We start from the raw sequence: 21,125 nt of genomic DNA on the forward strand, positions 1-21,125 counted from the left end.
TACATTAATCGGAAATTCAGATAAGTCACACTTTCCTATCCAAATCCAAACGCCCGTGAACACACCCCAGCGCATACGACGTGTTTGGAATAATTTATTTGGCAAATTCTACTAATTCATTTCAAATTAATATACCAAGGCCACTCACTAATACAGAATGATTGTGACAAGTTTTGTGGTTATTTGAGTGGGTACCAAACAAAAACATTTTGTGTTGATTTGAAATTGTTTTATTTACATAAAAAGATAAATTGTCGTTCAGTTTGCAAGATTATATCTCGAGATTAAATATACAGTATTGTGTTTGGATCATGAGATTGATCAATCATAGATGAATAATCATATGATACTCAGTCATAGTTAATCCCTTTCAACTAAAATAATTCTACAATTCAATCCTATACTATATCTCATGATTATATTGTCTAATAGATGAATAGCATAAAGGAGACTGAATTAGAATAATACAAGTACTATATAATTGAGCAGGGTACAAATGCGGGTTGGTCTGCATTAGGGTGTGATTATGATATGAGATTATAATGTATGCAACTTAGGTGTACGGATTGGTCTATATTCATCAATTATTCTATTATGCTTATGCCCTTCATTTTCTTTTATAGATAAAACACTTTAAATTTCATAACCCGTGTAGTATAATATAATCAGAGTTAGAATTTTTAATTTATGTATAAAAATTAGAAATAGATAAAAAAAATTAAATTATTTATTTATTTTTATAATACTCCTACTACAAAATTTAAGTATATAACCAACACACTCCACGTTCCTCACTTCTCACTCCATCGCCACACAACAGAGGAGGTTTACACACCTCTCTCTTTCTCTCTCTAAAAACACCAAAAAATGGTGCAAAAATCCCCAAACATGAAACAGCGCTACGCAATTCTGCTACTTCTCCTCTCACAATTCCCATTCTTCGCGGCGAGCTACCACGACTACGCCGACGCATTGTCCAAATCGATCCTCTTCTTCGAGGGGCAGCGCTCCGGCTACCTTCCGCCGGATCAGCGCCTGACGTGGCGAGATCACTCAGGTCTCGGCGACGGCTGGACCGTCGGCGCCGACCTCACCGGCGGCTACTACGACGCCGGCGACAACGTCAAGTTCAATTTCCCCATGGCTTTCACCACCACAATGCTCGCCTGGAGCGTAATCGAGTTCGGCGACCGAATGCCGCCGCCGGAGCTCCGCAACGCGCTGGCTGCGATCAGGTGGTCCACCGATTATTTGTTGAAGACGGTTGCGCAGCCTAACCGAATTTTCGTGCAGGTAACAAAATGATTATATTGTGTTGTTGATTATAATAATTCCGATTTTTCATTTTCGCACATTACATTTGAAATTGGAATAGGAATTGGTGTAGATATAGCTGAAATGAAATCATGACTCTGAGCTATAAATCGACAAATTGAGTGATTGGCATTAAATTCGGAATTGCTAAAATGAAATCATAATTCATGATTAAGAGCTATAATTCGACAATTAAGCATAATTTCCTTTTCCTGTTTCCATGCATAACTGAAAAAGGAATGAAACAAACATCAATATTATAGGATTAATTTGGTAGTTTAGAGCCTAAACTTTCAATAATTTTGTATTCATTGCATTAAACTGTGATACAGTTTATTTCATAACGCCAATAACAATATAGAGGTTATAGCCAATTTTTGGTCGTTTTATTGCAACATTCTTTAAATTGATGTGTGACTTTTGTTGATTTTGACGCAATACCATATAGTAATTTCAATTTTGGTTGACTAATACGTCAAAATATTTACAATTGACAAAGTATATTCATCAAATGAACAATTCTTATCATAAAACGACTAAAAATTAGATTCATACTTCGACATTGTAATTGGTTAAGTTTGAAGTTAAAACTAGAAGTCAAATTTGAGTGGATGGAAATTTAATTTGAAAGCAGTTGGATGTATTAATAGATAAAGTAATAAAAGCTGACCGAGCTGCCCGGGGCCATATTAGGTCAGGTAGGGTGAAGGGAAGATATGTGTGGCTGTGAGAGAAAACTGAGATTTGATTTAATAATGTGTTTTAATTTTATATTTATGTATTAAATTTAATACTACATAAATATATTAAAGACATTTTAAATATTTAATAACTTCAAAGTATTTTAGACTGATAGTTTTCATATTTCAAATCCTAGTAGTGGTTATAATCTACATTTCGGTTCCTAAATAGAATTACTTAGTATCTTTTCTAAGTACTCCTATAATGTTGTTTTTTTCATTTATAGAAAATTAAATACGATACATATTGCAAATTGAAATATAAGTATATGTGTCTTGTAATGTTAATAAATTGATCGAATATTTTATTTACGACTTTGTTGGTCGAACATGCCCACTAGCAAAACAAACATAAATTAGCATTCAATTCACCCCAACAATATGGTATGGATAATGGTGACAAGCCTAATATTGCTATATATAGTTGAATGGTTTATCTGCCTCTCATCACTTACTGGGCCCGCTTGAAAAACATGCTGGGTAAAAAATATGGTGAATGCACCGAATATTGCATTAAAGTTGAAAAAAAAAACAAGAGAAGCTCTATTTTCCATAAGTGTTACGCCATTTGAATTTAATATATGCCGAATAGTGGGTCACATTTGTTAGCCGAAAGCATATAATGTGAAAATCGTCGTATATAAATTTTTTCGTTAGTTATTACTACTAATTTAGAATTTATCATTCACTTTTCTTTACATGTGTATTTATCATGGACTAAGTTTGAAATTGCTTCTTTTTTTTTTTGGAAAAGTTTGGTTCTCCAAACCACTTGACTATAATGTCAATGTATTTGTTGAGAAATAAATGATCTCGTATTAGTATTGCCACTTATAAGTAAATCTATTGACCAACTTTCCCAACTAGACTATCTTTTACCATCTTCAGAAGTTTTCTTGTGTCACCATCCTACATCAACTGCACAATCCAATTACTACTACTTACAATTCATTTAGATTGATATTACTTCTTTTATTTCAATATTTTACTTCTTAAATTGGTAAACATTTCAATTTGAATCATGTTTAGGTTGGGGATCCGATTGCTGACCACAACTGTTGGGAGAGGCCAGAGGACATGGACACTCCTAGGACAGTGTACGTCGTTGAGGCTCCGAATCCGGCGTCTGACGTCGCCGGGGAGACAGCCGCAGCCCTAGCTGCAGCCTCCATGGCATTCCGAGCATCCGACCCCGGATATGCTGAGACTCTGCTACGGACCTCTGCCAGAGTTTTTAACTACGCGGATAGCTACCGTGGGGCTTATAGCGATAATGCGAATATTAGAGAAGGGGTGTGCCCGTTCTACTGTGATTTTGATGGATATCAGGTACGCTTCCACTTTGACTGATGAAACAAGCTTATTTGGCAGAGTTGATCTTGACCATCTCATTAAGCTGTTTGTAAACAAATGGATAGGATGAATTGCTATGGGGGGCAGCTTGGCTGGGAAGGGCATCAAATGATGACACTTACCTCAGTTACTTGCAAAACAATGGCAAAACACTAGGGGCTGATGAGAACATTAACGAATTCGGGTGGGACAACAAGCATGCCGGTCTAAACGTGCTCGTTTCCAAGGTAAAAATCTATTTATGGTTGTCGTCTATCGAGTTAAATCATCGAGAAAATGATCATATATTTGTTGAAAAACTGTCAAGAAAACGATGAAATACTCTGTTTTCATGCAGGAGGTTTTGGAGAACAGCAAGTATTCACTCCAGTCATACAGAGCCTCAGCAGACAGCTTCATGTGCACACTCGTCCCAGAAGCGACCTCCTTCCACATAGAGTTCACCCCTGGAGGCCTCATCTACCGCCCGGGTGGAAGCAATCTACAGCACGCGACCACCATCTCCTTCCTCTCGCTCGTGTATGCAGACTACTTGGAGCGATCATCGCAAACTGTCAACTGCGGTGAAGTCAGCATTAGCCCCTCAATGCTGAGGCAGGTAGCACAGAGGCAGGTTAACTACATCTTAGGAGAAAATCCAACAGGCATGTCGTATATGGTTGGGTATAGCAGCTCCTACCCTAAGAGGATCCACCACCGCGGATCCTCTATCCCCTCCAAGAAGGACCACCCTCAGGTGGTCGCTTGCAAGGAGGGCTCGGTCTTTTTTAACTCATCCGATCCTAACCCTAACACGTTGGTCGGGGCCGTGGTGGGGGGGCCGGGCGAGGATGATGTGTATGACGATGATAGGGTCGACTATAAGAAGTCCGAGCCAACTACTTATATCAATGCTCCATTTGTTGGTGCTCTTGCATACTTTGCTGCCAACCCTAATATTGGTAGTTAGGGTGATGAGATTTGGAGGATAATTGTATATAGATTTTCAGAAAGTGTTTGTTGGATTGAGATAGCGAAAACTGTGAAAGAAAGTCTCTCATCTTGCTAGAAATTGCAAGAAGGAAGAAGGCTAAAAGGTTATAGGTTGTGATGGCTGCAAGATAAGTCATTGTGTCAGTTTTCAACTTTCATTTTGATGTCAAAAGTAATACGACTCCTTAATTAGGGGTATGTTTTATGGTTTTATCTTTGCAATGATATTTGTATTGTTTCTATCTCTTTTTTGTTCAAAGGCTCATTCGAGTTATCTAAATATTAAATATACATTTTATTATTTTCTCTTTTAAATGAACGAATATTCATTTACCAAGAAAAATAAAAAATGCAGCAGTCATTAGTCATGAAGGACAATTCTCATACAAGCAATGGTATTATCTAACAAATCTTTTATAGTATTCTTTTTTTTCTTCTTTTTCTGAATGAGTGTTTTGTCATCTCTTGTTAAATTGGTACAAATTGACTTGCTGACTTCCTTATGTTTAAAATGTAATAATAAGTGGATATAAAAAGCTGGTGGAGTGTAATATGAAGTCTATCAATAAAAGCAATAAACTGTGGAGGAGACACTTAATTATGAACAAACAAAAAGAAAACTTGACATCATGGACGGAATAAGTATATCTTATATGCTTTGAATAAAAATACCATTTTAATCAAAAATAAATTGCTCCAATTCCATACATGAAGTCATAATCAACAACGATGTGCTCACTAATTCCTTCTCAACATCGTATTTCATAATCCCATTTAATATGTAGTACTATATTTTTAATTGATAAATGTGGTACTAAAGTGCTAATATCCCGTGACCACTTTTCATTATAGTTATAGTAGTATAGTGATGAAATAGCAATTGATAGGGACAAAATTTGGTTGGTGGGTAGTCCACTGATATTACATATCACCTACCCGGATCCGAATACGCCAAATCGGTTCAATACATATATGGGGACATGACCCTACCCGTCTTTATTCCTTTGGCGGGTCATACCACACTAACCCATCAAAAATTCATTCTTAATTACTCTTTTCCTCCAATTTAAGGATAGAAGACGTGCACGTGGAATTCTCTTTTGAAAATTTATATAGTTTACTTAATTAGTGCATAACATTTAAAAAATGATGGTAGAGTGAGAGTTCAAATACTTGACGTCCACTATATAAAATCAAATGTGAGCAGAATCTTACTGTTCAATAAAGTACTAATGTTTGAAGAGAATCTAAATCTTTAGTTGCACAATCAAAGGAATTCAGTCGTGATAGGAATGAAATCACCACTAGTGTTATTCGATGTGTCATTCATAGGCAACCATATAGCTCGAGCAAATAGATAAACGAGAATCGTGCACTTAAACATTTAGTGAAATTAATAAATACTAGGATGTTTATCTATATTATCTAATTCTCTTGTAGGAAAAAAAAAGGTACGTATTAATAATATCAAAATAGAGAATTATATATAAACATTTCTAATTATTTAATATTATATAATAATATCAAAATAGAGAATTATATATAGACATTTCTAATTGTTTGATATTATAGTTAAACTCAACTCAAGTCCAATATAAGACAAAGGGCCTATCAATCTTACTAAATTATAACTTTAACCGTGTTTATGTAACCCACCAATTTGTCAAGTTAAGCCACTATATACTATACTGTATAAATTTAGATTATTTCTTTTCAATCAAACAACAACGAAAAAAAATCATATATCTTGACATGAAACCCGTATTTCTTATCTTGCTTTACATATCTTCTTATATCCCATCTTTTTTATTAAACGAGTTCTTAGAATGAACTGAGAAGTTAAGAGATAAAAGTTGGATCAACACTTATGTATTAGATAGAGATCCTCGTTTGCAAAACACTTGTATTTATAGATATAGAGATTGGGCTTGTGAGTCTTGGACTCTTGGGCTGTCCTATCATGGGCTTTTAATGCCATCCAATGGAAGAGGAATTAAATTCATAAAATAAATATGAATTATATATCTCTGAAGTAGTAATATTATTCAATACATGCTCCCAAATGGCGCAAAACACATCATTATTTAGTGTTAAAATTTGAACTTTGACACATCAACTACTATTGTTTATGTCGGACCTACTATGTTTTAACCGCTTTATTATACTTCATTCCAAGATAAGAGAGTCATATTCTTTTTTAGAATGTTCCACTGTAAGTGAGTTAATTCCCTTTTTAATAAAAAATCTCCTTTCTTACTTTATTATCCACCTTTTTTATTCTCACTACATTCTCTGCTTTTCTCTCTCTTTCTACTTTAACTCTTAGAATATCAATTACTTAAATCTTGTGCTCAAATGATTGAATAAAGTGCTTCGCTTATCTTGGAAGGAGGAGGTATGAAATAAGTTTTAAAATTTTATTTCGGTTAAGATTAGTTAAAATTAGTTAATGGCTAATTGGTCAGTTTTAACTGATTAGTAGACTAACTGATTTGCTAATAGGTTCGATTATACTCCATATATTGCGCTTTAGCAGTCTCAGTTACTTCTTTGGAACGAGGGGAGTACTAGTCTGGTCTATCTAGTAGTCCTAATATCCATCTTCTTATAAGTCTATAAGGTGTTCTAATTAATCGAACGAATCCGTTGTAGTCTAGTTGGTTAGGATACTCGGCTCTCACCCGAGAGACCCGGGTTCAAGTCCCGGCAACGGAATTCCCTTTTATTCAAAATTTATACAGTATAAACATAAATCAACCAGTACGACGTCGTGTGCAAACTACTCGGCACACCGCGCGGCCCAAGTCATAAACAACCCTAGTTTTAGCTGGGTGATCTCATTTCTTTTTTTACTGGCCCGAATTTCTTCTGCTTTCGCTGTTCTCATATCACAATAATAATTCAATCTTTTGAACTAAGATTCGAACAATTTATTTACTCCGCGATAGCTGCTCAATTACAATCACAGGGTATGGAATCTTTTGGGAATTCGGATTTCCGAAATTATGAGAATGATTTCGTGGTTTAAATTTTTGCTGCTGCTGCCTGTTCATTCATTTATTTTGTTTTCATAAATTCATATTGAAGCACTGATAATGATTTCGGCTGTTATTGGTTATTGAAGCACTGTAATCGGCTTATGCATAGCGTGATTGTTGATGCAATTAAAGTTTTTTGCTGGCCGAAAATGGAGATTTTATCATTTGGTGAGAAGGGATTTGCATTGTGGGGTTGTTCTCTATGGGCATTTTTTTTTATTATCGATGCATTTCTAAATAGACGATCCGTATTGATCGCGTTCGAGTTTAATTATTAGGCTGTGTGGATGGTGGCTTAGTCTCCTTTTCTGAAAATAGAATTCAGCATTTGAAGGCTGTGTGTAGACTTGGCGACCCTGTCTCCTTTTCTGAAAATATAACTTATGCATTTAAACTCATGCTTCTTAGGTAAACTTTGTAAATCTTTGTTGTTGATTTTTATGAATGTGAATACTACTTATGGCTAATAGTAGGGCGTATGTGGTATTTGTTAGTGAAGCGATAGCTGTTTTTTTTTTTGGTAAATTGAACTTGAATTGGGGATTTTTCCTGTTTATATTCTAACAAAAATGGGATAGTTTTTTCTCTGTTTACTACCATCTTAGTTGGTGAAGTTTTCTCTTTGTTCAAATCAAGATTGAATTCATTGAGTTTCTTGTGTCCTATATATGCAAGCAAATATGTCATGACAGAAGGCACTAACTTAATTTTGTGTTCTGATTCATAGCCGCTGCTGTTGGTGTAGTTTGACGAAGATTGTTAATCTTCATTAATTGTCATTCTGTTGCCTGGAGTAATGTATTCGCCTGAAGATGTTGCCTGGGCAGACTCTTGCTTGAGCAAAGACCCAGACATGCTTGATTCTGGTTGGAATTCTCTTAGAGATGCATTGTTTCCAGCTCTTAATGTTCAAGATGATCCTTCTGCGTACAAGAGTAAAGATTCTTCCGAAGAAGCCAATATGGATGTCGTTTTTGATGAGGACCCTGGTACTGTCGTAGATAACCCGGAGGGGAAAACTGTCAATGGTATTGCAGCCGTTAGTGAGGGAACTAGCAGCGACCTCAGTAGTGAATTTCAGTCTCTTCTTTATGACTTAGATGAGACACCAGTTCCAGGGCTGTCCAAACTGATGGAAATGCATTCTACTCAAGGTAGAAATGATCACAAATTAGAGACCACTCCTCTTAGTATTGCAGAGACTAGTGATCTTGCAGAAGCAAGCGGTGATGGAATTTCCAAAGATGAGGATGTTGATGCTGATCCTTTTTGGTCAAAGCATAAGATTGAAGAAGTTTTTCTTCCTACATATGATGAAAACTTGAAAGACCTTGGACTGTCTGCTCCAGAGGTGGAATTTGTTTTCCAAGAATCAAAATTGCAGCAATCTACTGAAGACATTTTCGTGATATGGGATTTCGACAGTACAACTGAAGAGAATGATATCGTAAAACAACTGAATAAAGCTCTTGCTGGAAATCCAGCACCTCCTTTTCTTGATGATTCTGAATCATGGATAGGCTTGCAGGACGGGTCAGTCGACGACATCATTTCTGGAATTGCAGACCTCTCGTTGAGCCCAAATTCGAGTCCTAGTTCGGACAAAGATGAATTGGCATGACAAGTTACTCAACTCAGGTTTATTATTTTGTTGTAGTTAGGAAGTAAATCTTATATCTTTCTTGACATATTGATGTAGAATTTGGCCCACCCTTTAAAGGTGAAACTATGTTTTTTTGCCTAGACTTGATTGAGGCATTCAATCTATGCAATGTTTATTCATCGGCAATAATAGGTTACTGTTGATTGCTTGTTTCATCCATTTACAATAGGTTATTTTTGTATAATCTGATATTGGGTTTGGAGAAAACAAGGAAATTCAACCTGATTTTACTTACAAATATCCACTGTCTTGTTTGTTGTATCGACCAGTTCCATTTAAGAGCTGAAATCATTTCTAATATAGTAGATATGTGACATTAGGCACCAATATGTCCTTCACCATTTTTGAGCAGTATCCATGAGCACCGTTAACTTAGACTAAACTTCACATCACATGCACGGTGAACAACACAATATGTCGTTCATTGTTTGTGAGCTCGTTATTAGATGTTGCACTTAGGACTAGTTTGCTAGCAGCCTAGCATTGTTAGGGTACGTTTAAGATTAAATTATACAGATAAAGATAAAGATGAAGATGAAGATGAAGATTGTTACTATTAGACTATCAGTGTTATACTTATAAGTATGATGTTTGATAGATAAAATTATTTTATAGTAGTAGTATTACTTCCTAAATTCTCAACTATTGCAAATCCCGACCCATAATATCCAAAAACAAGGACGAAATTTTCAAGTTTCAAATCATTATATATAAAACCAAAATGCTTTTTAGCATATAAGCTTACACTAAGCTCTCATCGTTACGCTATTCAATGCTTATGCCTTATTGTTTCCAAATCATAGAATATCAAAAGTTGATCACTTGGCGTCATTTTGGAGGCACGATCTTATTCGACATGTGGCATGGAGTGGACGGTCGATACGGTGCACCAAATTGGCAAATTCCACGAATAAATATAGGCCATTTACCCTCTATTAATATTAGTATATTCTAATTGTTCCATTTGTGTGGATATTAAAATTTTAATTTCAAGTCTTCCATAATGCACATCAATCCTATTTTGGGAGGCGGATATAGTTCGACCCATTACCACCACTGCCTAGACCCGGCAGATAGGACAAAACCACCTCCCACGCGGCGGACGGTGATTGGCCCAGTCACGACAGCCTCATACAACTCATCTTTTCGTCATGCACACTTAATCTTATATAAATAAGCCTCCAAATTTTACAACAGCAGTGAGAGAGAGATAAGATTTTGAAGCAGCCAAATCTTGAGCAAGAAAGCAGCAATGGCCTCCGCATCACTCCTCAAGTCATCCCCCGTGCTCGACAAGTCCGACTTCGTCAAGGGCCAGACCCTCCTCCGCCACCCCTCTGCCGCCGCCGTCGTCCGCTGCGCCCCTTCTCTCGTCTCCATCCGCGCCTCCTACGCCGATGAGCTCGTCAAGACCGCGGTACGAATGTATTCATATATAGTACTCCATATATGTAGAGAGAGTTTTTTAATTAATTAATTTTATTGAGATAGTTGAGTGATAATGATAATGTTGGATTTGTAGAAAAGCATAGCGTCGCCGGGGCGTGGGATTCTTGCGATGGACGAATCGAACGCAACGTGCGGGAAGAGGCTGGCGTCGATCGGATTGGAGAACACGGAGGCGAACAGGCAGGCGTTCAGGACGCTGCTGGTGACCCCACCGGGGCTGGGCCAGTACATCTCCGGCGCCATCCTCTTCGAGGAGACTCTCTACCAATCCACGGTTGATGGCCGCAAGATCGTTGATGTTCTCATCGAGCAGGGCATCACACCCGGCATCAAAGTTGACAAGGTAAACGTCCATGTTATCTCACAACTATTATGTTTGCCAATTATATTGTTTTTTATATTTTATAATAATTATCATTATATTTACAAAAATAATAGAGATATAATGATATTACGGATGATAGACGAATAAAATATGTCATACTCCATAATTACATTATTATTCTTGAATTGAATACATACAAGAGCCATAATAGTCATATCAGATATACAGATCGTTTTCTATTATGTTATCCACCAAATGGATATGGTTTCGATATGGAGAACATAATCATTCATTAAAGTTAATTTGATTAAAATTTCTTTTCATTGATATGTGCATAAAATTCTAGATGACATACTACTCCATATTTTTTAATATGAAGGGAGTAAGAAATTCCTATATATCAAAATTAATATAGTAGGAATTATTTATGTGACAGGGTTTGGTTCCCCTAGCTGGATCAAACGATGAGTCCTGGTGCCAAGGTCTTGATGGTCTTGCTTCCCGCACTGCTGCTTACTACGAACAGGGTGCTCGTTTCGCCAAATGGTATGCTATTTAATAAACGAGTCAAGCTTGAGCTCGTTTTCACCTATTAGCTGATACTTATAATGTGTTCATGCTTTGATGACTCAGGCGTACAGTCGTGAGCATTCCCAACGGACCATCCGCCTTGGCCGTGAAGGAGGCTGCTTGGGGGCTGGCCCGTTACGCTGCCATTTCTCAGGTATAATAATCTTATTACTAGCTAGTTATATATCGATTAGTCTTTTCAGTTTTGTTAGGAGGTTTACGCTTTCATGATACATAAGATACATAGTTCATTGTGTTTCCTCATTACTATAATAGTATCTCTAATTTCATCCAATTGAAATCGTTTTTTTGTTTTGTGGTGTTGGTTAGGACAATGGTTTGGTCCCAATTGTGGAACCAGAAATCTTGTTGGATGGTGAGCATGGCATTGACACGACTTTTGAGGTTGCCTCAAAGGTTTGGGCAGAGGTCTTTTTCTACTTGGCTCAGAACAATGTGTTGTTTGAGGGCATCCTCCTCAAGCCTAGCATGGTCACTCCTGGTGCACAATGCAAGGACCGCGCCACCCCCGAGCAGGTCGCCGCCTACACCCTCAGGCTCCTCGGCCACCGGGTCCCCCCGGCCGTCCCCGGAATCATGGCAAGTATCCTTCATCTCCAATTCCATATTCCATATTCCATAGAGAAACCGGCTTTCTTTCATCGACTAATAATGATGTCTTGTGCAGTTCTTGTCTGGCGGGCAATCCGAGGTCGAGGCCACCTTGAACTTGAATGCCATGAACCAGTCTCCGAACCCGTGGCACGTGTCGTTCTCCTATGCGAGAGCTCTCCAGAACACTTGCCTGAAGACCTGGGCCGGGCGCCCTGAGAATGTTGCGGCCGCTCAGGAGGCGCTGCTCATCCGTGCCAAGGCGAACTCCCTGGCCCAGCTCGGGAAATACACCGCGGAGGGCGAGTCCGAGGAGGCCAAGAAGGAGCTGTTTGTAAAGGGCTACAGCTACTAAGAGCTCACATCGAAGCAGAGACAAAAACAAAAATGTGGTGCTGGTTTTTGTTCTATTACGTTACATGGGCTTGTTGTTTTAACCACTTCATTTGAAAACCGAATGCTGCTGAGGACTAGTTAGTATCAATCATGATATAAATTTTTCCAGACACTGGTTTTGAGCATATTATGGTTATTACATGTCTGAATACGGCATAAAGATGTAAGCTTTTTTATTATTATTGGAGTTTGAATTGCTACCTACCTTCTTCTTTTAAGATTTGCCTCCTGTTTATCACCACACACACACACACAGTACTTGAACAATGTTGCTTACCATCTGCTGCAGAATCATAAGATTTGATGTGAGAAAATCAAACACACTTAAACGATGATATTGTTATCTGACCACAAAAGCATTTCTGCAACCAAAACTAGAAACAGAAGAGTTGAAGCAACTTCATTTCAAGCTGCACGAAAAGCCATTGAGCTTTAGATACAACAAGACTGCACAATACACATAACTGACGAATTCTGGATAATTTCATATCTTGATGAAGCTTTATTGTTGAGTTTTCCAATTTTCTTGAGGTTCGTCTCTAATCATCCTCTACAAGCTTTCTTCAAGAGCTATTTTGGTTGGTAGAGACTGTTCTAGGAGGAGCTAGGATTGTGGACAATAAAATCCTCAAATCTGACTGTTGACGGGCAGATGTTCCTTATCCTGTCTCATTCCATTGCCTAAATATGCCTGCAAGCAGGATGCACTGAACTGGGGGGGGGGGGGGGGGGGGTGTAGTTGCAAGAGATGTAAAGGATTAGAACAATCGACAGTAGCATTTCACTATGAAAATATGCTTGTCCCTGCTCGACATTACATAATGGCGTATTCAACAACTCATTATACATACACTACAATACTTTATGCTGCAACGGCTTTCCCATCTTAATTGAATCATTTGCATAAATCTAAATTAAGTTATTCTCTCCACGACTAGAAACCTCAAACATTTCGGTGAGGTGAAGTGAAATGGCGTTCTTTTGTTTTAGATGATTACAACAGCAAACTCCAGCTTCATTGCATCTCTCGACTGCAAAGTGCAGACGAGGGCACTTTAAACAAGAACACAACCATTTTGGATACCGTTGAAAACCCAAAACACAGTCAGTGTAGAAGAGAGAAAAAAAAAGTGCAAGTCCTGTCAAATTCCATTAATTTCATTCAGTAAGTACAGTGATAATATTAAAGAGAGTATTTTGTATAAAAGGACTCATTATATCAACAAACTGCAGTTTTATGTAGGAACTTGCCCTAGAAAGAAAGGAACGAAAGGGAATAAGGGATGCATTTGGACAGGCTTTCATGGGGAGAAATTGAAAAGATTGACGTGAGCAAGAAAATGTATAGGAAAATATATTATCCAAATATTATGATAGCTATCAGTTGGCCATGTAAGGAATATACCTTCATTACTTTTCAAGCTCCGTTTTCAAATATCCATCTGGAACAACACTTTCAGACTGATGATTGTTGTCGCTCAATCCGTCCCGACGTCCCTTGAAATACACACCGAATTAAACTTTTTAGAACAACTGAATTTCAAACATGGTGGATAATAGGTGAGATTCACTGGACTATTGTCATAAAAAAATGAATACCTGATGCGTTGGAGGTCGACCACGCATCCTTTGAGGTCTCGAATTGAGGTCGATAAACATATTCTCCATGTTCCCATCATTCTCAGTGTTGTTTTCTGGAGTTGGATCGGCAGAAACACGATGGTTTACCACATCCTCATTTCCTCCAAGAGTTGGCTTGTGAGAAGGTTCTCTCTTGGCTTCACCAAGATTCAGTCTATGTGATCCTGGCTCATCCGAGCTCCCACTTCCAGGTTTGTCCCCTGGAAACTACAGAAACCAAGCAAATAAACGAAACAAAGGGTCAAGGCCGTGTCTGCTTGGTACAAAAGGGAACCAGTGCCCTTCGTTTACAACCACAAACCTCAACTCTCTGCCTCAGCAAAAGATATCTTCCATGGGTTCGTTTGCCACCAACGTGGACAATCATATCGCATTGCAGACAAAGGGAAGTTCCATCGACCTCACAGTAAAAGAAAGCTACATACAACGGTGCCCATGAAGTGGTTTTGCCTTTCTCAAGTATGAAGACAAAAGGTAGTAAGAGATATGAGGCTGCATACCAGGAGCATTCTCACATATGTCACAACGCGGGACTTCACTTGGCTCGGCTAGTCCAACTCGCACGTGCCTACTAGCAAGCTTGTTACACATATGAACCTGCCACAACACACAAGCAGAAGCCTATACATCTTTGGAAAACAACATTTTGAAATGACCATTAATCAATATTTGAGTTGGACAGACTTCTCTTCAGCATAACCAAGATCAATCCCATCTTTACAAAACAATGAATACCAAACCAATATCCAAAGCAAAAACTGCTTGTAAAGCATTCATATTTAGATGAGTAAATCCATCAATTAGCAGCATTTGATACTTAAAACCAAAATTAAAATCTAATCCCATGGGCTAATTACAATGATCAAGCTGTATATTTAAGCAAAAACTATACATTGAAGATAACCATTAAATAAATAAATGAACACAGTATTTTATGATTATAATAATAAAAAAATGTACTACTAGAGTAGCATTTATTTCATGAAAAGAAAATGCGAATATGAGACTTCTCAATTGCGGTAAACAGAAAGGGAAAGCGAAAAATGAACCAAAGAAGAAAGCAAACATGAATTCCAACATCATAATTGTTGAGCACAGCAATCACAGTTGAAAAAAATCTCCGACAAAAAATTACCCAAATCCAAACAAAAATAGAAGCAATTTCCAACCAAAATCAAAAAGGGAATAAAAGCATTTAGAGTTAGATCCATCCATTCACACACATACACATCAAAGCCACATATATGAATACCTTATCATCACAAGCGCCGCAGAGCGACGCCTCATCCGCGGCGCAGAACAAAATCGCCGCCGCGCTCTCGCAGACGTCGCACAGAGTTCTCATTATCACCGCTCAAGCTTTTTCTCTGACCGATCAAAACTCGCATATACTAAAACCTACTTCAAATTCACATTCTCTACTTATCCATCCGAGCTAATGAATCGTATAAATTGGGAATTTTCGACTTCTCCAAAGCATATGATGCCAGTGGATCACACTTAGTGCGTGAGAAGAACTGAAGCTAGGCGGTGGAAAAGAGTGGTTGCGGCGGCGGACTTTCTGTACGGGTGTGAAAACGGATAGGCTGTCGGCGATCGGAAAATTTGGAATCGGAGATACAAAGGAGAGAGAGAGAGATTGTTTGTGTTACGACCGGAAACAGTTTTTTTTGCCGACCCGCTCGTGTACGGATGTCTTATAGTACTCGCTTGGGTTACCTGACACGTGATGCTTTCGCTTGGCCTCGGCGGCTGTACTGCAAAATGACTAGAATGCCCTCAGTAAATTTGAATTTTTAGGTCAATCTTAGTAGAAGCAATTCATTATATTATCTTACCAAAATTTTGTGATGATAAATAAAAATTTTATATTGTACTATGTCTAATGGTATAGTGGTAAGAGGTGATGGAGAGCTAATAGTGGAATAACATTCCTAATTACGGGTAAGATTTTTTTATTATACTTACAATCATTTTTTTTTTTTAATATGAGATTTAAAGGGATAGAGTTTAGTAAGCTCAGTTAAGATAAATTAAAAATATACTGAGAGAATAAAATAAAAATATTAAATATATTGTTCTTTTATTAAAAAGAAATAGTACATCGAACGGTCAAAAGAATGAATATAAGTTAAGAGTATAACTCAACCGGGTCATATTCTAATGCTTATAGGCTATAAGTTATAGCATCCTAATCCAAAATCAAGACCAAATCTCCACTCTTAGATTTTAAAATGAGTGGATGAGATTAAATCTTACGAATCTTAATAAATAGTAGACAAAATATCAACAAAAGGGTAATATCGTCATTATGTTATCATATGATAATTTTCGTGAATGTTTTTTTATATCAACATAGTGTTATTACAAATATCAACAATATGACATAAGAAATCAGCACTGGTACTAGAAAATATCAACAAATATTTATTGAGATTTTTACATGGTTTAGTTGAGATTTTTTGATGTATTTATTATTATTGATAAAAATCTGGTTATCAACATTTACGAAAACTAAAATAAAAAATATCAAATTTCATCATCCGAACATCGTCGGAACATATGCAATTGAGATCTCGTTGGAATCCTTATAAAATTATCTTTAACTTGATATATTTTTTGCGAAAAAATAATTTAAATCGAGAGAGTTACGTAAATTTAAAGTTTTAAATGATTTAATGAGAGGGAATTGACATTAATACCCTCTAATTTTATTTATTAATTTTCTTAATTAAAAATATAATTCACGTGACATTATTTCAACCACTAGATCTTCTAATTTAATGGATAAAATTTAGTCTTAATTTGAAATTGCTAATTAATTAGCAATTGATCACTCCCCTAACTCAACCACAGCTAAGTAATTATAGTTACTCCTATTTATTTTCATTCGTTGTAGGATTAAATATAAACGAAACTATTAATTAAGATAATTGTATAAAAAGTTGAAGAGATGTAAAAGAAATAGAACTGCGTTTATATTTATTAAAGTCAAATTTAATTATATATGGTGAAAATAAAATTAATAATAACCTATTTCCATCCAAAAATGATATATTTGGCACTATTTCATGTGTTATTATTTTAAATTTTGTCCCATTCATAATCCGTCAGATCCATAATACATGTGTGTGCATGTATATGGTTCGATCCATTTTTAGGCCTAACCATGTTTTTGCCCAAAACAATGTAAGATCGGTAAAGTGTCAATTGGCTCGAAAAAATCATAGCTTGGCCCCGCTCGAATATTTCGTGCACAAAAAGGATTTTGACAAAAAATAAAGCCTCAGGCATTAAATTATTAGTACTATAATAAATGCAAAAATATTAATATGAAATATATAAAATAAAAGGGCATTAATTTTTGTATTTTATAGTTATTTTGTGGATACACTTTTTGACGACAATATAACCCCCACTTGTTTTTCTGGTAGTAAAGAAACTCTTAAAATTTGCAATTTCTTAGAGCATGCGCAGCGGTGCTCATTGGTACGAGCACACCCATGCCGTCAGTGCGGCGAGTACCCTGCTCGCCGTTGTGCTCTTGTCGATGGCACGGAAGTGCTCTTGCCATCGAGCACCGCTGTGCCGAAGAGCACGTTGACGTGGCGGCTTCTGATTCACCAACGACAATGCCGTTGGCATTTTTCATTTTTTTGTAATTTGAAAATTTTGATATTTCAGATTAAAAAAATATATATTTTTTCCACTTCCCAATAAATTATATCCGTTTTTTCTCCATTTTTAATTTATTTTTACCCCAAAATTCACATTTTCATCTAAAATACCCTCCATTTCAACACAAAAAATCACACCACACTACACCAAACAACTCTCTCATCAATCTCATTTTCTCTAAATTCTCACTATTTCTCTCTTGCAAAAATGTACAGCTCCGACGAACACCCTTTTGACTCCCCCGGATGGAACCACGATTGGTTCGACGGTTCGCCATTCCCTTTGTCGGATACGAATTTCTCGCCCCCTCATCTTACCCAAGGTTCGCAAATTTCGGGTGGCTACCGGCCTTACCCGGTGACATACAAGATGCCCTCAATGGGTAATACGGGTGGGCACCCGAACACAACTCGGAGGGAGCGGCTCGACGCAACCGTTGTCCCAAATTCCGGAGGGCGATTCCGGCAGCCGCGGCGCTCGTGGTGTCTGTGTTCGTACCCGTGGCAGTGCTGGTGACCCCAACGTCCATACCCCGTGCACTCCGCCCAAGATGGAGAAGATATTCGATGCATATGTCGCGATCTCCGAAGATGCGGAGGTAGGCACGAACCAAAGCTGGGATATGTTTTGGTACCGCGTCACTCGCCGGTACAATGCCGACCGACTGGCTGGAACGGTGGAGCGCACTGAGAGTATGGTGCGCAATGTCGTCGGTAAAGCCAATGAAGAAATCCAAAAGTTCCAGGGGCATTACCTCAAGGAACAACGGTCGACAAAGAGCGGCACCAACAAGGTCGACATCATCACGGCCGCCATGTCTACTTACCACTCAGTGCATTACAAACCATTCAAGCATCTCAACACTTGACAGAAGGTGCGTCATTATCTGAAGCATAAGGGAGGCGTCCGATCCTCCTTCGGCTCCTCCAGCAAAAGGTCGAGGTCGCTATCCGATGTCGGCAAAGACGAGATGGAACGCCAGCTTGTCGGAGCTCACTTGGATAGCTCCGACACCGGCCTGAGCGGTTCCCAACACGCGGCCGCCGGGAAGGAAAACGGCGACGGCCAGCCGCCATCGCGCCGCGACCCCAACCGAACCACCCACTCTCGCTCCCGCTCCCTTTTTGCTGCCTCCACCCCCACCAACTCGTTGTGGGCCATTTTGAATAACGCCACTAACGCCGATGTGTCTCGGATGACTCCCCAACAATTAGATGCGCATCATGCAATGATAGCAGCCCTCCAACGGCAATTGGGGATACTGTCATCATACTAGTCTTCTTAAAATTTTCACGGATGTATTTTTTAATTTTTAGGATTTAATTATGTAACTTTAATTTTTAGGATTTTAATTATGTAATTTTTAATTTTTTAGGATTTTAAGTAGTACTCCCCCGTCCCAGTTTAAAAGTCATGTTTTGCCATTTCCGTTCTTGCCAGTTTAAGAAGTCTCATTTAGAATTTACCATATTTGGACATAAAATTTAACCTCACTGTTGATGACATTTACACTCAAATATCATTACTTTCATAAAAATAAAACAAAACAAAATCCTAAACATACAAAAAATCAAAAGGGTCTCACTTTGCATTATCTCACTTCAAATTACACATTCCAACAACCACTACTTTACTTCAATTATTACACACTCCAGTAATTTTTTAAAACATGTGCCCTAACTAAATTGCACTCCTAAACTAGGATGGAGGGATTATGTACTTTTTATTTTTTAGTATTTTAATTAGGTGATTTTTTTTATTTTTTTTAGTAATTTGTAATAGTAGTTCAGGTATTTTTAATGTATTTTAATATTGTGGAAATGTTTTTAGTAATTAAAATATTTAAATTGAATAATAGAATGGTGGGACCCTTGAGCATGCTCTCGCGGAACAACATGAATGTGAGTGTTGTGCTCTTGTGGAAGAGCATGAAGTTAAAAATGAATAAAAATGGGTCAGGGCCCATGCTCTTAGAGTATCCACAATGGCTCCTGGACTAGAAACTGAACACCTCCTGTCACGTCATTAGGACTAGAAACTACCTGCCACATCACTAGGACACTCAATTGCACAATAGTGGACTAGAAACTGGATGAGCACTAGGACTAGCCACAATAAACAAAATAACAAATTCATATTATAAATTACAATCACGCAAATACGGAATTAAATTTACGTCATAGATACGCGAAAATGCAATCATTTTATTTAAATTAAAAAAAGTACATCCTAAAAAAAGTACATAATTTAAAAAAAAAAAAGACATTAAAAAATCCTCCTACTTCCACACACTCGGACCCAGTTGCCGCACGCCATTCACATATGAGTTTCGGAAATTAAAAAAATAAAATAAAATTCTAGCCGGTCGCTCGCCGATTTCGAGCCTGCAATGGCGGCCAGCGCATCGGCTAGCGCCTGCGAATTGGCTAGAGCTCGCCGGCCACACTAGAGGCTAGCGGATCGGCTAGCCTATCCGCTAGCCTCCATTGCGGATGCTCTTAGCAAAAGTATTGATGTTGAGGCTCTTATGATCGTTGTATTATATAGGGCTGCTTAACCGGCCGGTTCCGGTTCTATCCGGTCCGGTTTGACCGGGTACCCGGTTACAAATTTTCATGAATCCCGGAATCGGAACCGGATCCGGATCCGGTCGGTTCCGAACCGGAACCGATCGGGTAAGAACCGGCCGATTCCGGTTACGAACCGGATCTGATTTATAGTTTTTGATTTTTTTTTTTTTAAATAATTCAACATCTAGAAATATAGCAATTAATACCTACAAATTCAAATAAACACACAAAAATACAAATCAACAAGATAATAATATTTATCATCCAATACCTAAAAATAATAATTCAATTAATACCTAAAAAATATAACACCTAAAAAATAAAATCAACACAACAAAATACTAACTAGTATACAACCAATATTCCAATAAGATAATAAATAAGAGTAATTTAGTTAAACTTACCGTAAGATTAAGATCCTATAATATTATTATTTATTAGGGAAAGTTACGTAGTATATTTATATTTGATATTCATAATATTATTAGAATTTAAAATTGAAAATCTAAAATTGATTTATTATTCGGTTCCGGGTAAGAACCGGTCGGTTCCGGGTAGAACCGGAACCGGAACTTTTTAGAAACATTAGAACCGGAACCGTTGAACCGGTGAACCGGTTCCTCAATTACCCGGTCGGTTCCGATTTCGATTCCGGGTACCCGAGAACCGGAGAACCGATTAAGCAGGCCTAATATTATAGAGTATATGTGTGATAATTGATTTGTGCATTTATAAACATAAATGGATTTTTTAAAGTTATTTTATATTAAATTGATTTATGAATACTAATTCATTTAAAATGAC

General features: G+C 37.5%; 4 protein-coding genes and 1 non-coding gene across 9 annotated transcripts; 4 read left to right on the forward strand and 1 right to left on the reverse strand.

The window, feature by feature from the left end:
- The first annotated feature begins 811 nt into the window (after positions 1-811).
- LOC125186819 (endoglucanase 24-like) lies at positions 812-4,592 on the forward strand. Its single transcript, XM_048083271.2, has 4 exons — positions 812-1,293; positions 3,084-3,383; positions 3,473-3,634; positions 3,745-4,592. The coding sequence occupies exons 1-4, from the start codon at positions 868-870 to the stop codon at positions 4,354-4,356; spliced, it is 1,500 nt and encodes a 499-aa protein (XP_047939228.1). The 5' UTR covers positions 812-867; the 3' UTR covers positions 4,357-4,592.
- Positions 4,593-7,021: 2,429 nt separating this feature from the next.
- Positions 7,022-7,094, forward strand: TRNAE-CUC (transfer RNA glutamic acid (anticodon CUC)). Its single transcript has one exon. It is a non-coding gene; the product is annotated as a tRNA-Glu (tRNA).
- Positions 7,095-7,159: 65 nt separating this feature from the next.
- LOC125186852 (uncharacterized) lies at positions 7,160-9,233 on the forward strand. Of its 2 annotated transcripts, XM_048083320.2 has the most exons (3): positions 7,160-7,348; positions 7,504-7,585; positions 8,145-9,233. In XM_048083320.2, the coding sequence occupies exon 3, from the start codon at positions 8,214-8,216 to the stop codon at positions 9,036-9,038; it is 825 nt and encodes a 274-aa protein (XP_047939277.1). In that variant the 5' UTR covers positions 7,160-7,348; positions 7,504-7,585; positions 8,145-8,213; the 3' UTR covers positions 9,039-9,233. The 2 variants fall into 2 exon arrangements, with proteins under 2 accessions (XP_047939277.1, XP_047939276.1); XM_048083319.2 differs by lacking the exon at positions 7,504-7,585 and having other exon boundaries at positions 7,162-7,348.
- Positions 9,234-10,267: 1,034 nt separating this feature from the next.
- Positions 10,268-12,636, forward strand: LOC125186428 (fructose-bisphosphate aldolase 1, chloroplastic-like). The gene is made up of 6 exons (XM_048082785.2): positions 10,268-10,497; positions 10,603-10,872; positions 11,291-11,400; positions 11,488-11,578; positions 11,755-12,024; positions 12,113-12,636. The coding sequence occupies exons 1-6, from the start codon at positions 10,333-10,335 to the stop codon at positions 12,389-12,391; spliced, it is 1,185 nt and encodes a 394-aa protein (XP_047938742.1). The 5' UTR covers positions 10,268-10,332; the 3' UTR covers positions 12,392-12,636.
- A 65-nt stretch (positions 12,637-12,701) lies between these two features.
- LOC125186429 (B-box zinc finger protein 19-like) lies at positions 12,702-15,742 on the reverse strand. 4 transcript variants are annotated; one of them, XM_048082788.2, is made up of 6 exons: positions 15,326-15,742; positions 14,574-14,670; positions 14,375-14,490; positions 14,032-14,280; positions 13,838-13,929; positions 12,702-13,139 (listed from the first exon to the last, which is right to left on the reverse strand). In XM_048082788.2, exons 1-5 carry the CDS (start codon positions 15,416-15,418, stop codon positions 13,843-13,845), a joined length of 642 nt encoding a protein of 213 aa, XP_047938745.2. In that variant the 5' UTR covers positions 15,419-15,742; the 3' UTR covers positions 12,702-13,139; positions 13,838-13,842. The 4 variants fall into 4 exon arrangements, with proteins under 4 accessions (XP_047938745.2, XP_047938743.2, XP_047938744.2 ...); XM_048082786.2 differs by having other exon boundaries at positions 12,702-13,144; XM_048082787.2 differs by lacking the exon at positions 12,702-13,139 and adding an exon at positions 13,191-13,571.
- Between the last annotated feature and the right edge of the window lie 5,383 nt (positions 15,743-21,125).

This window comes from Salvia hispanica, chromosome 5 (assembly GCF_029641045.1).
Source record: "Salvia hispanica isolate PSC_SH4W2 chromosome 5, Shi_PSC_v1, whole genome shotgun sequence".
Classification (NCBI taxonomy): domain Eukaryota; kingdom Viridiplantae; phylum Streptophyta; class Magnoliopsida; order Lamiales; family Lamiaceae; genus Salvia; species Salvia hispanica.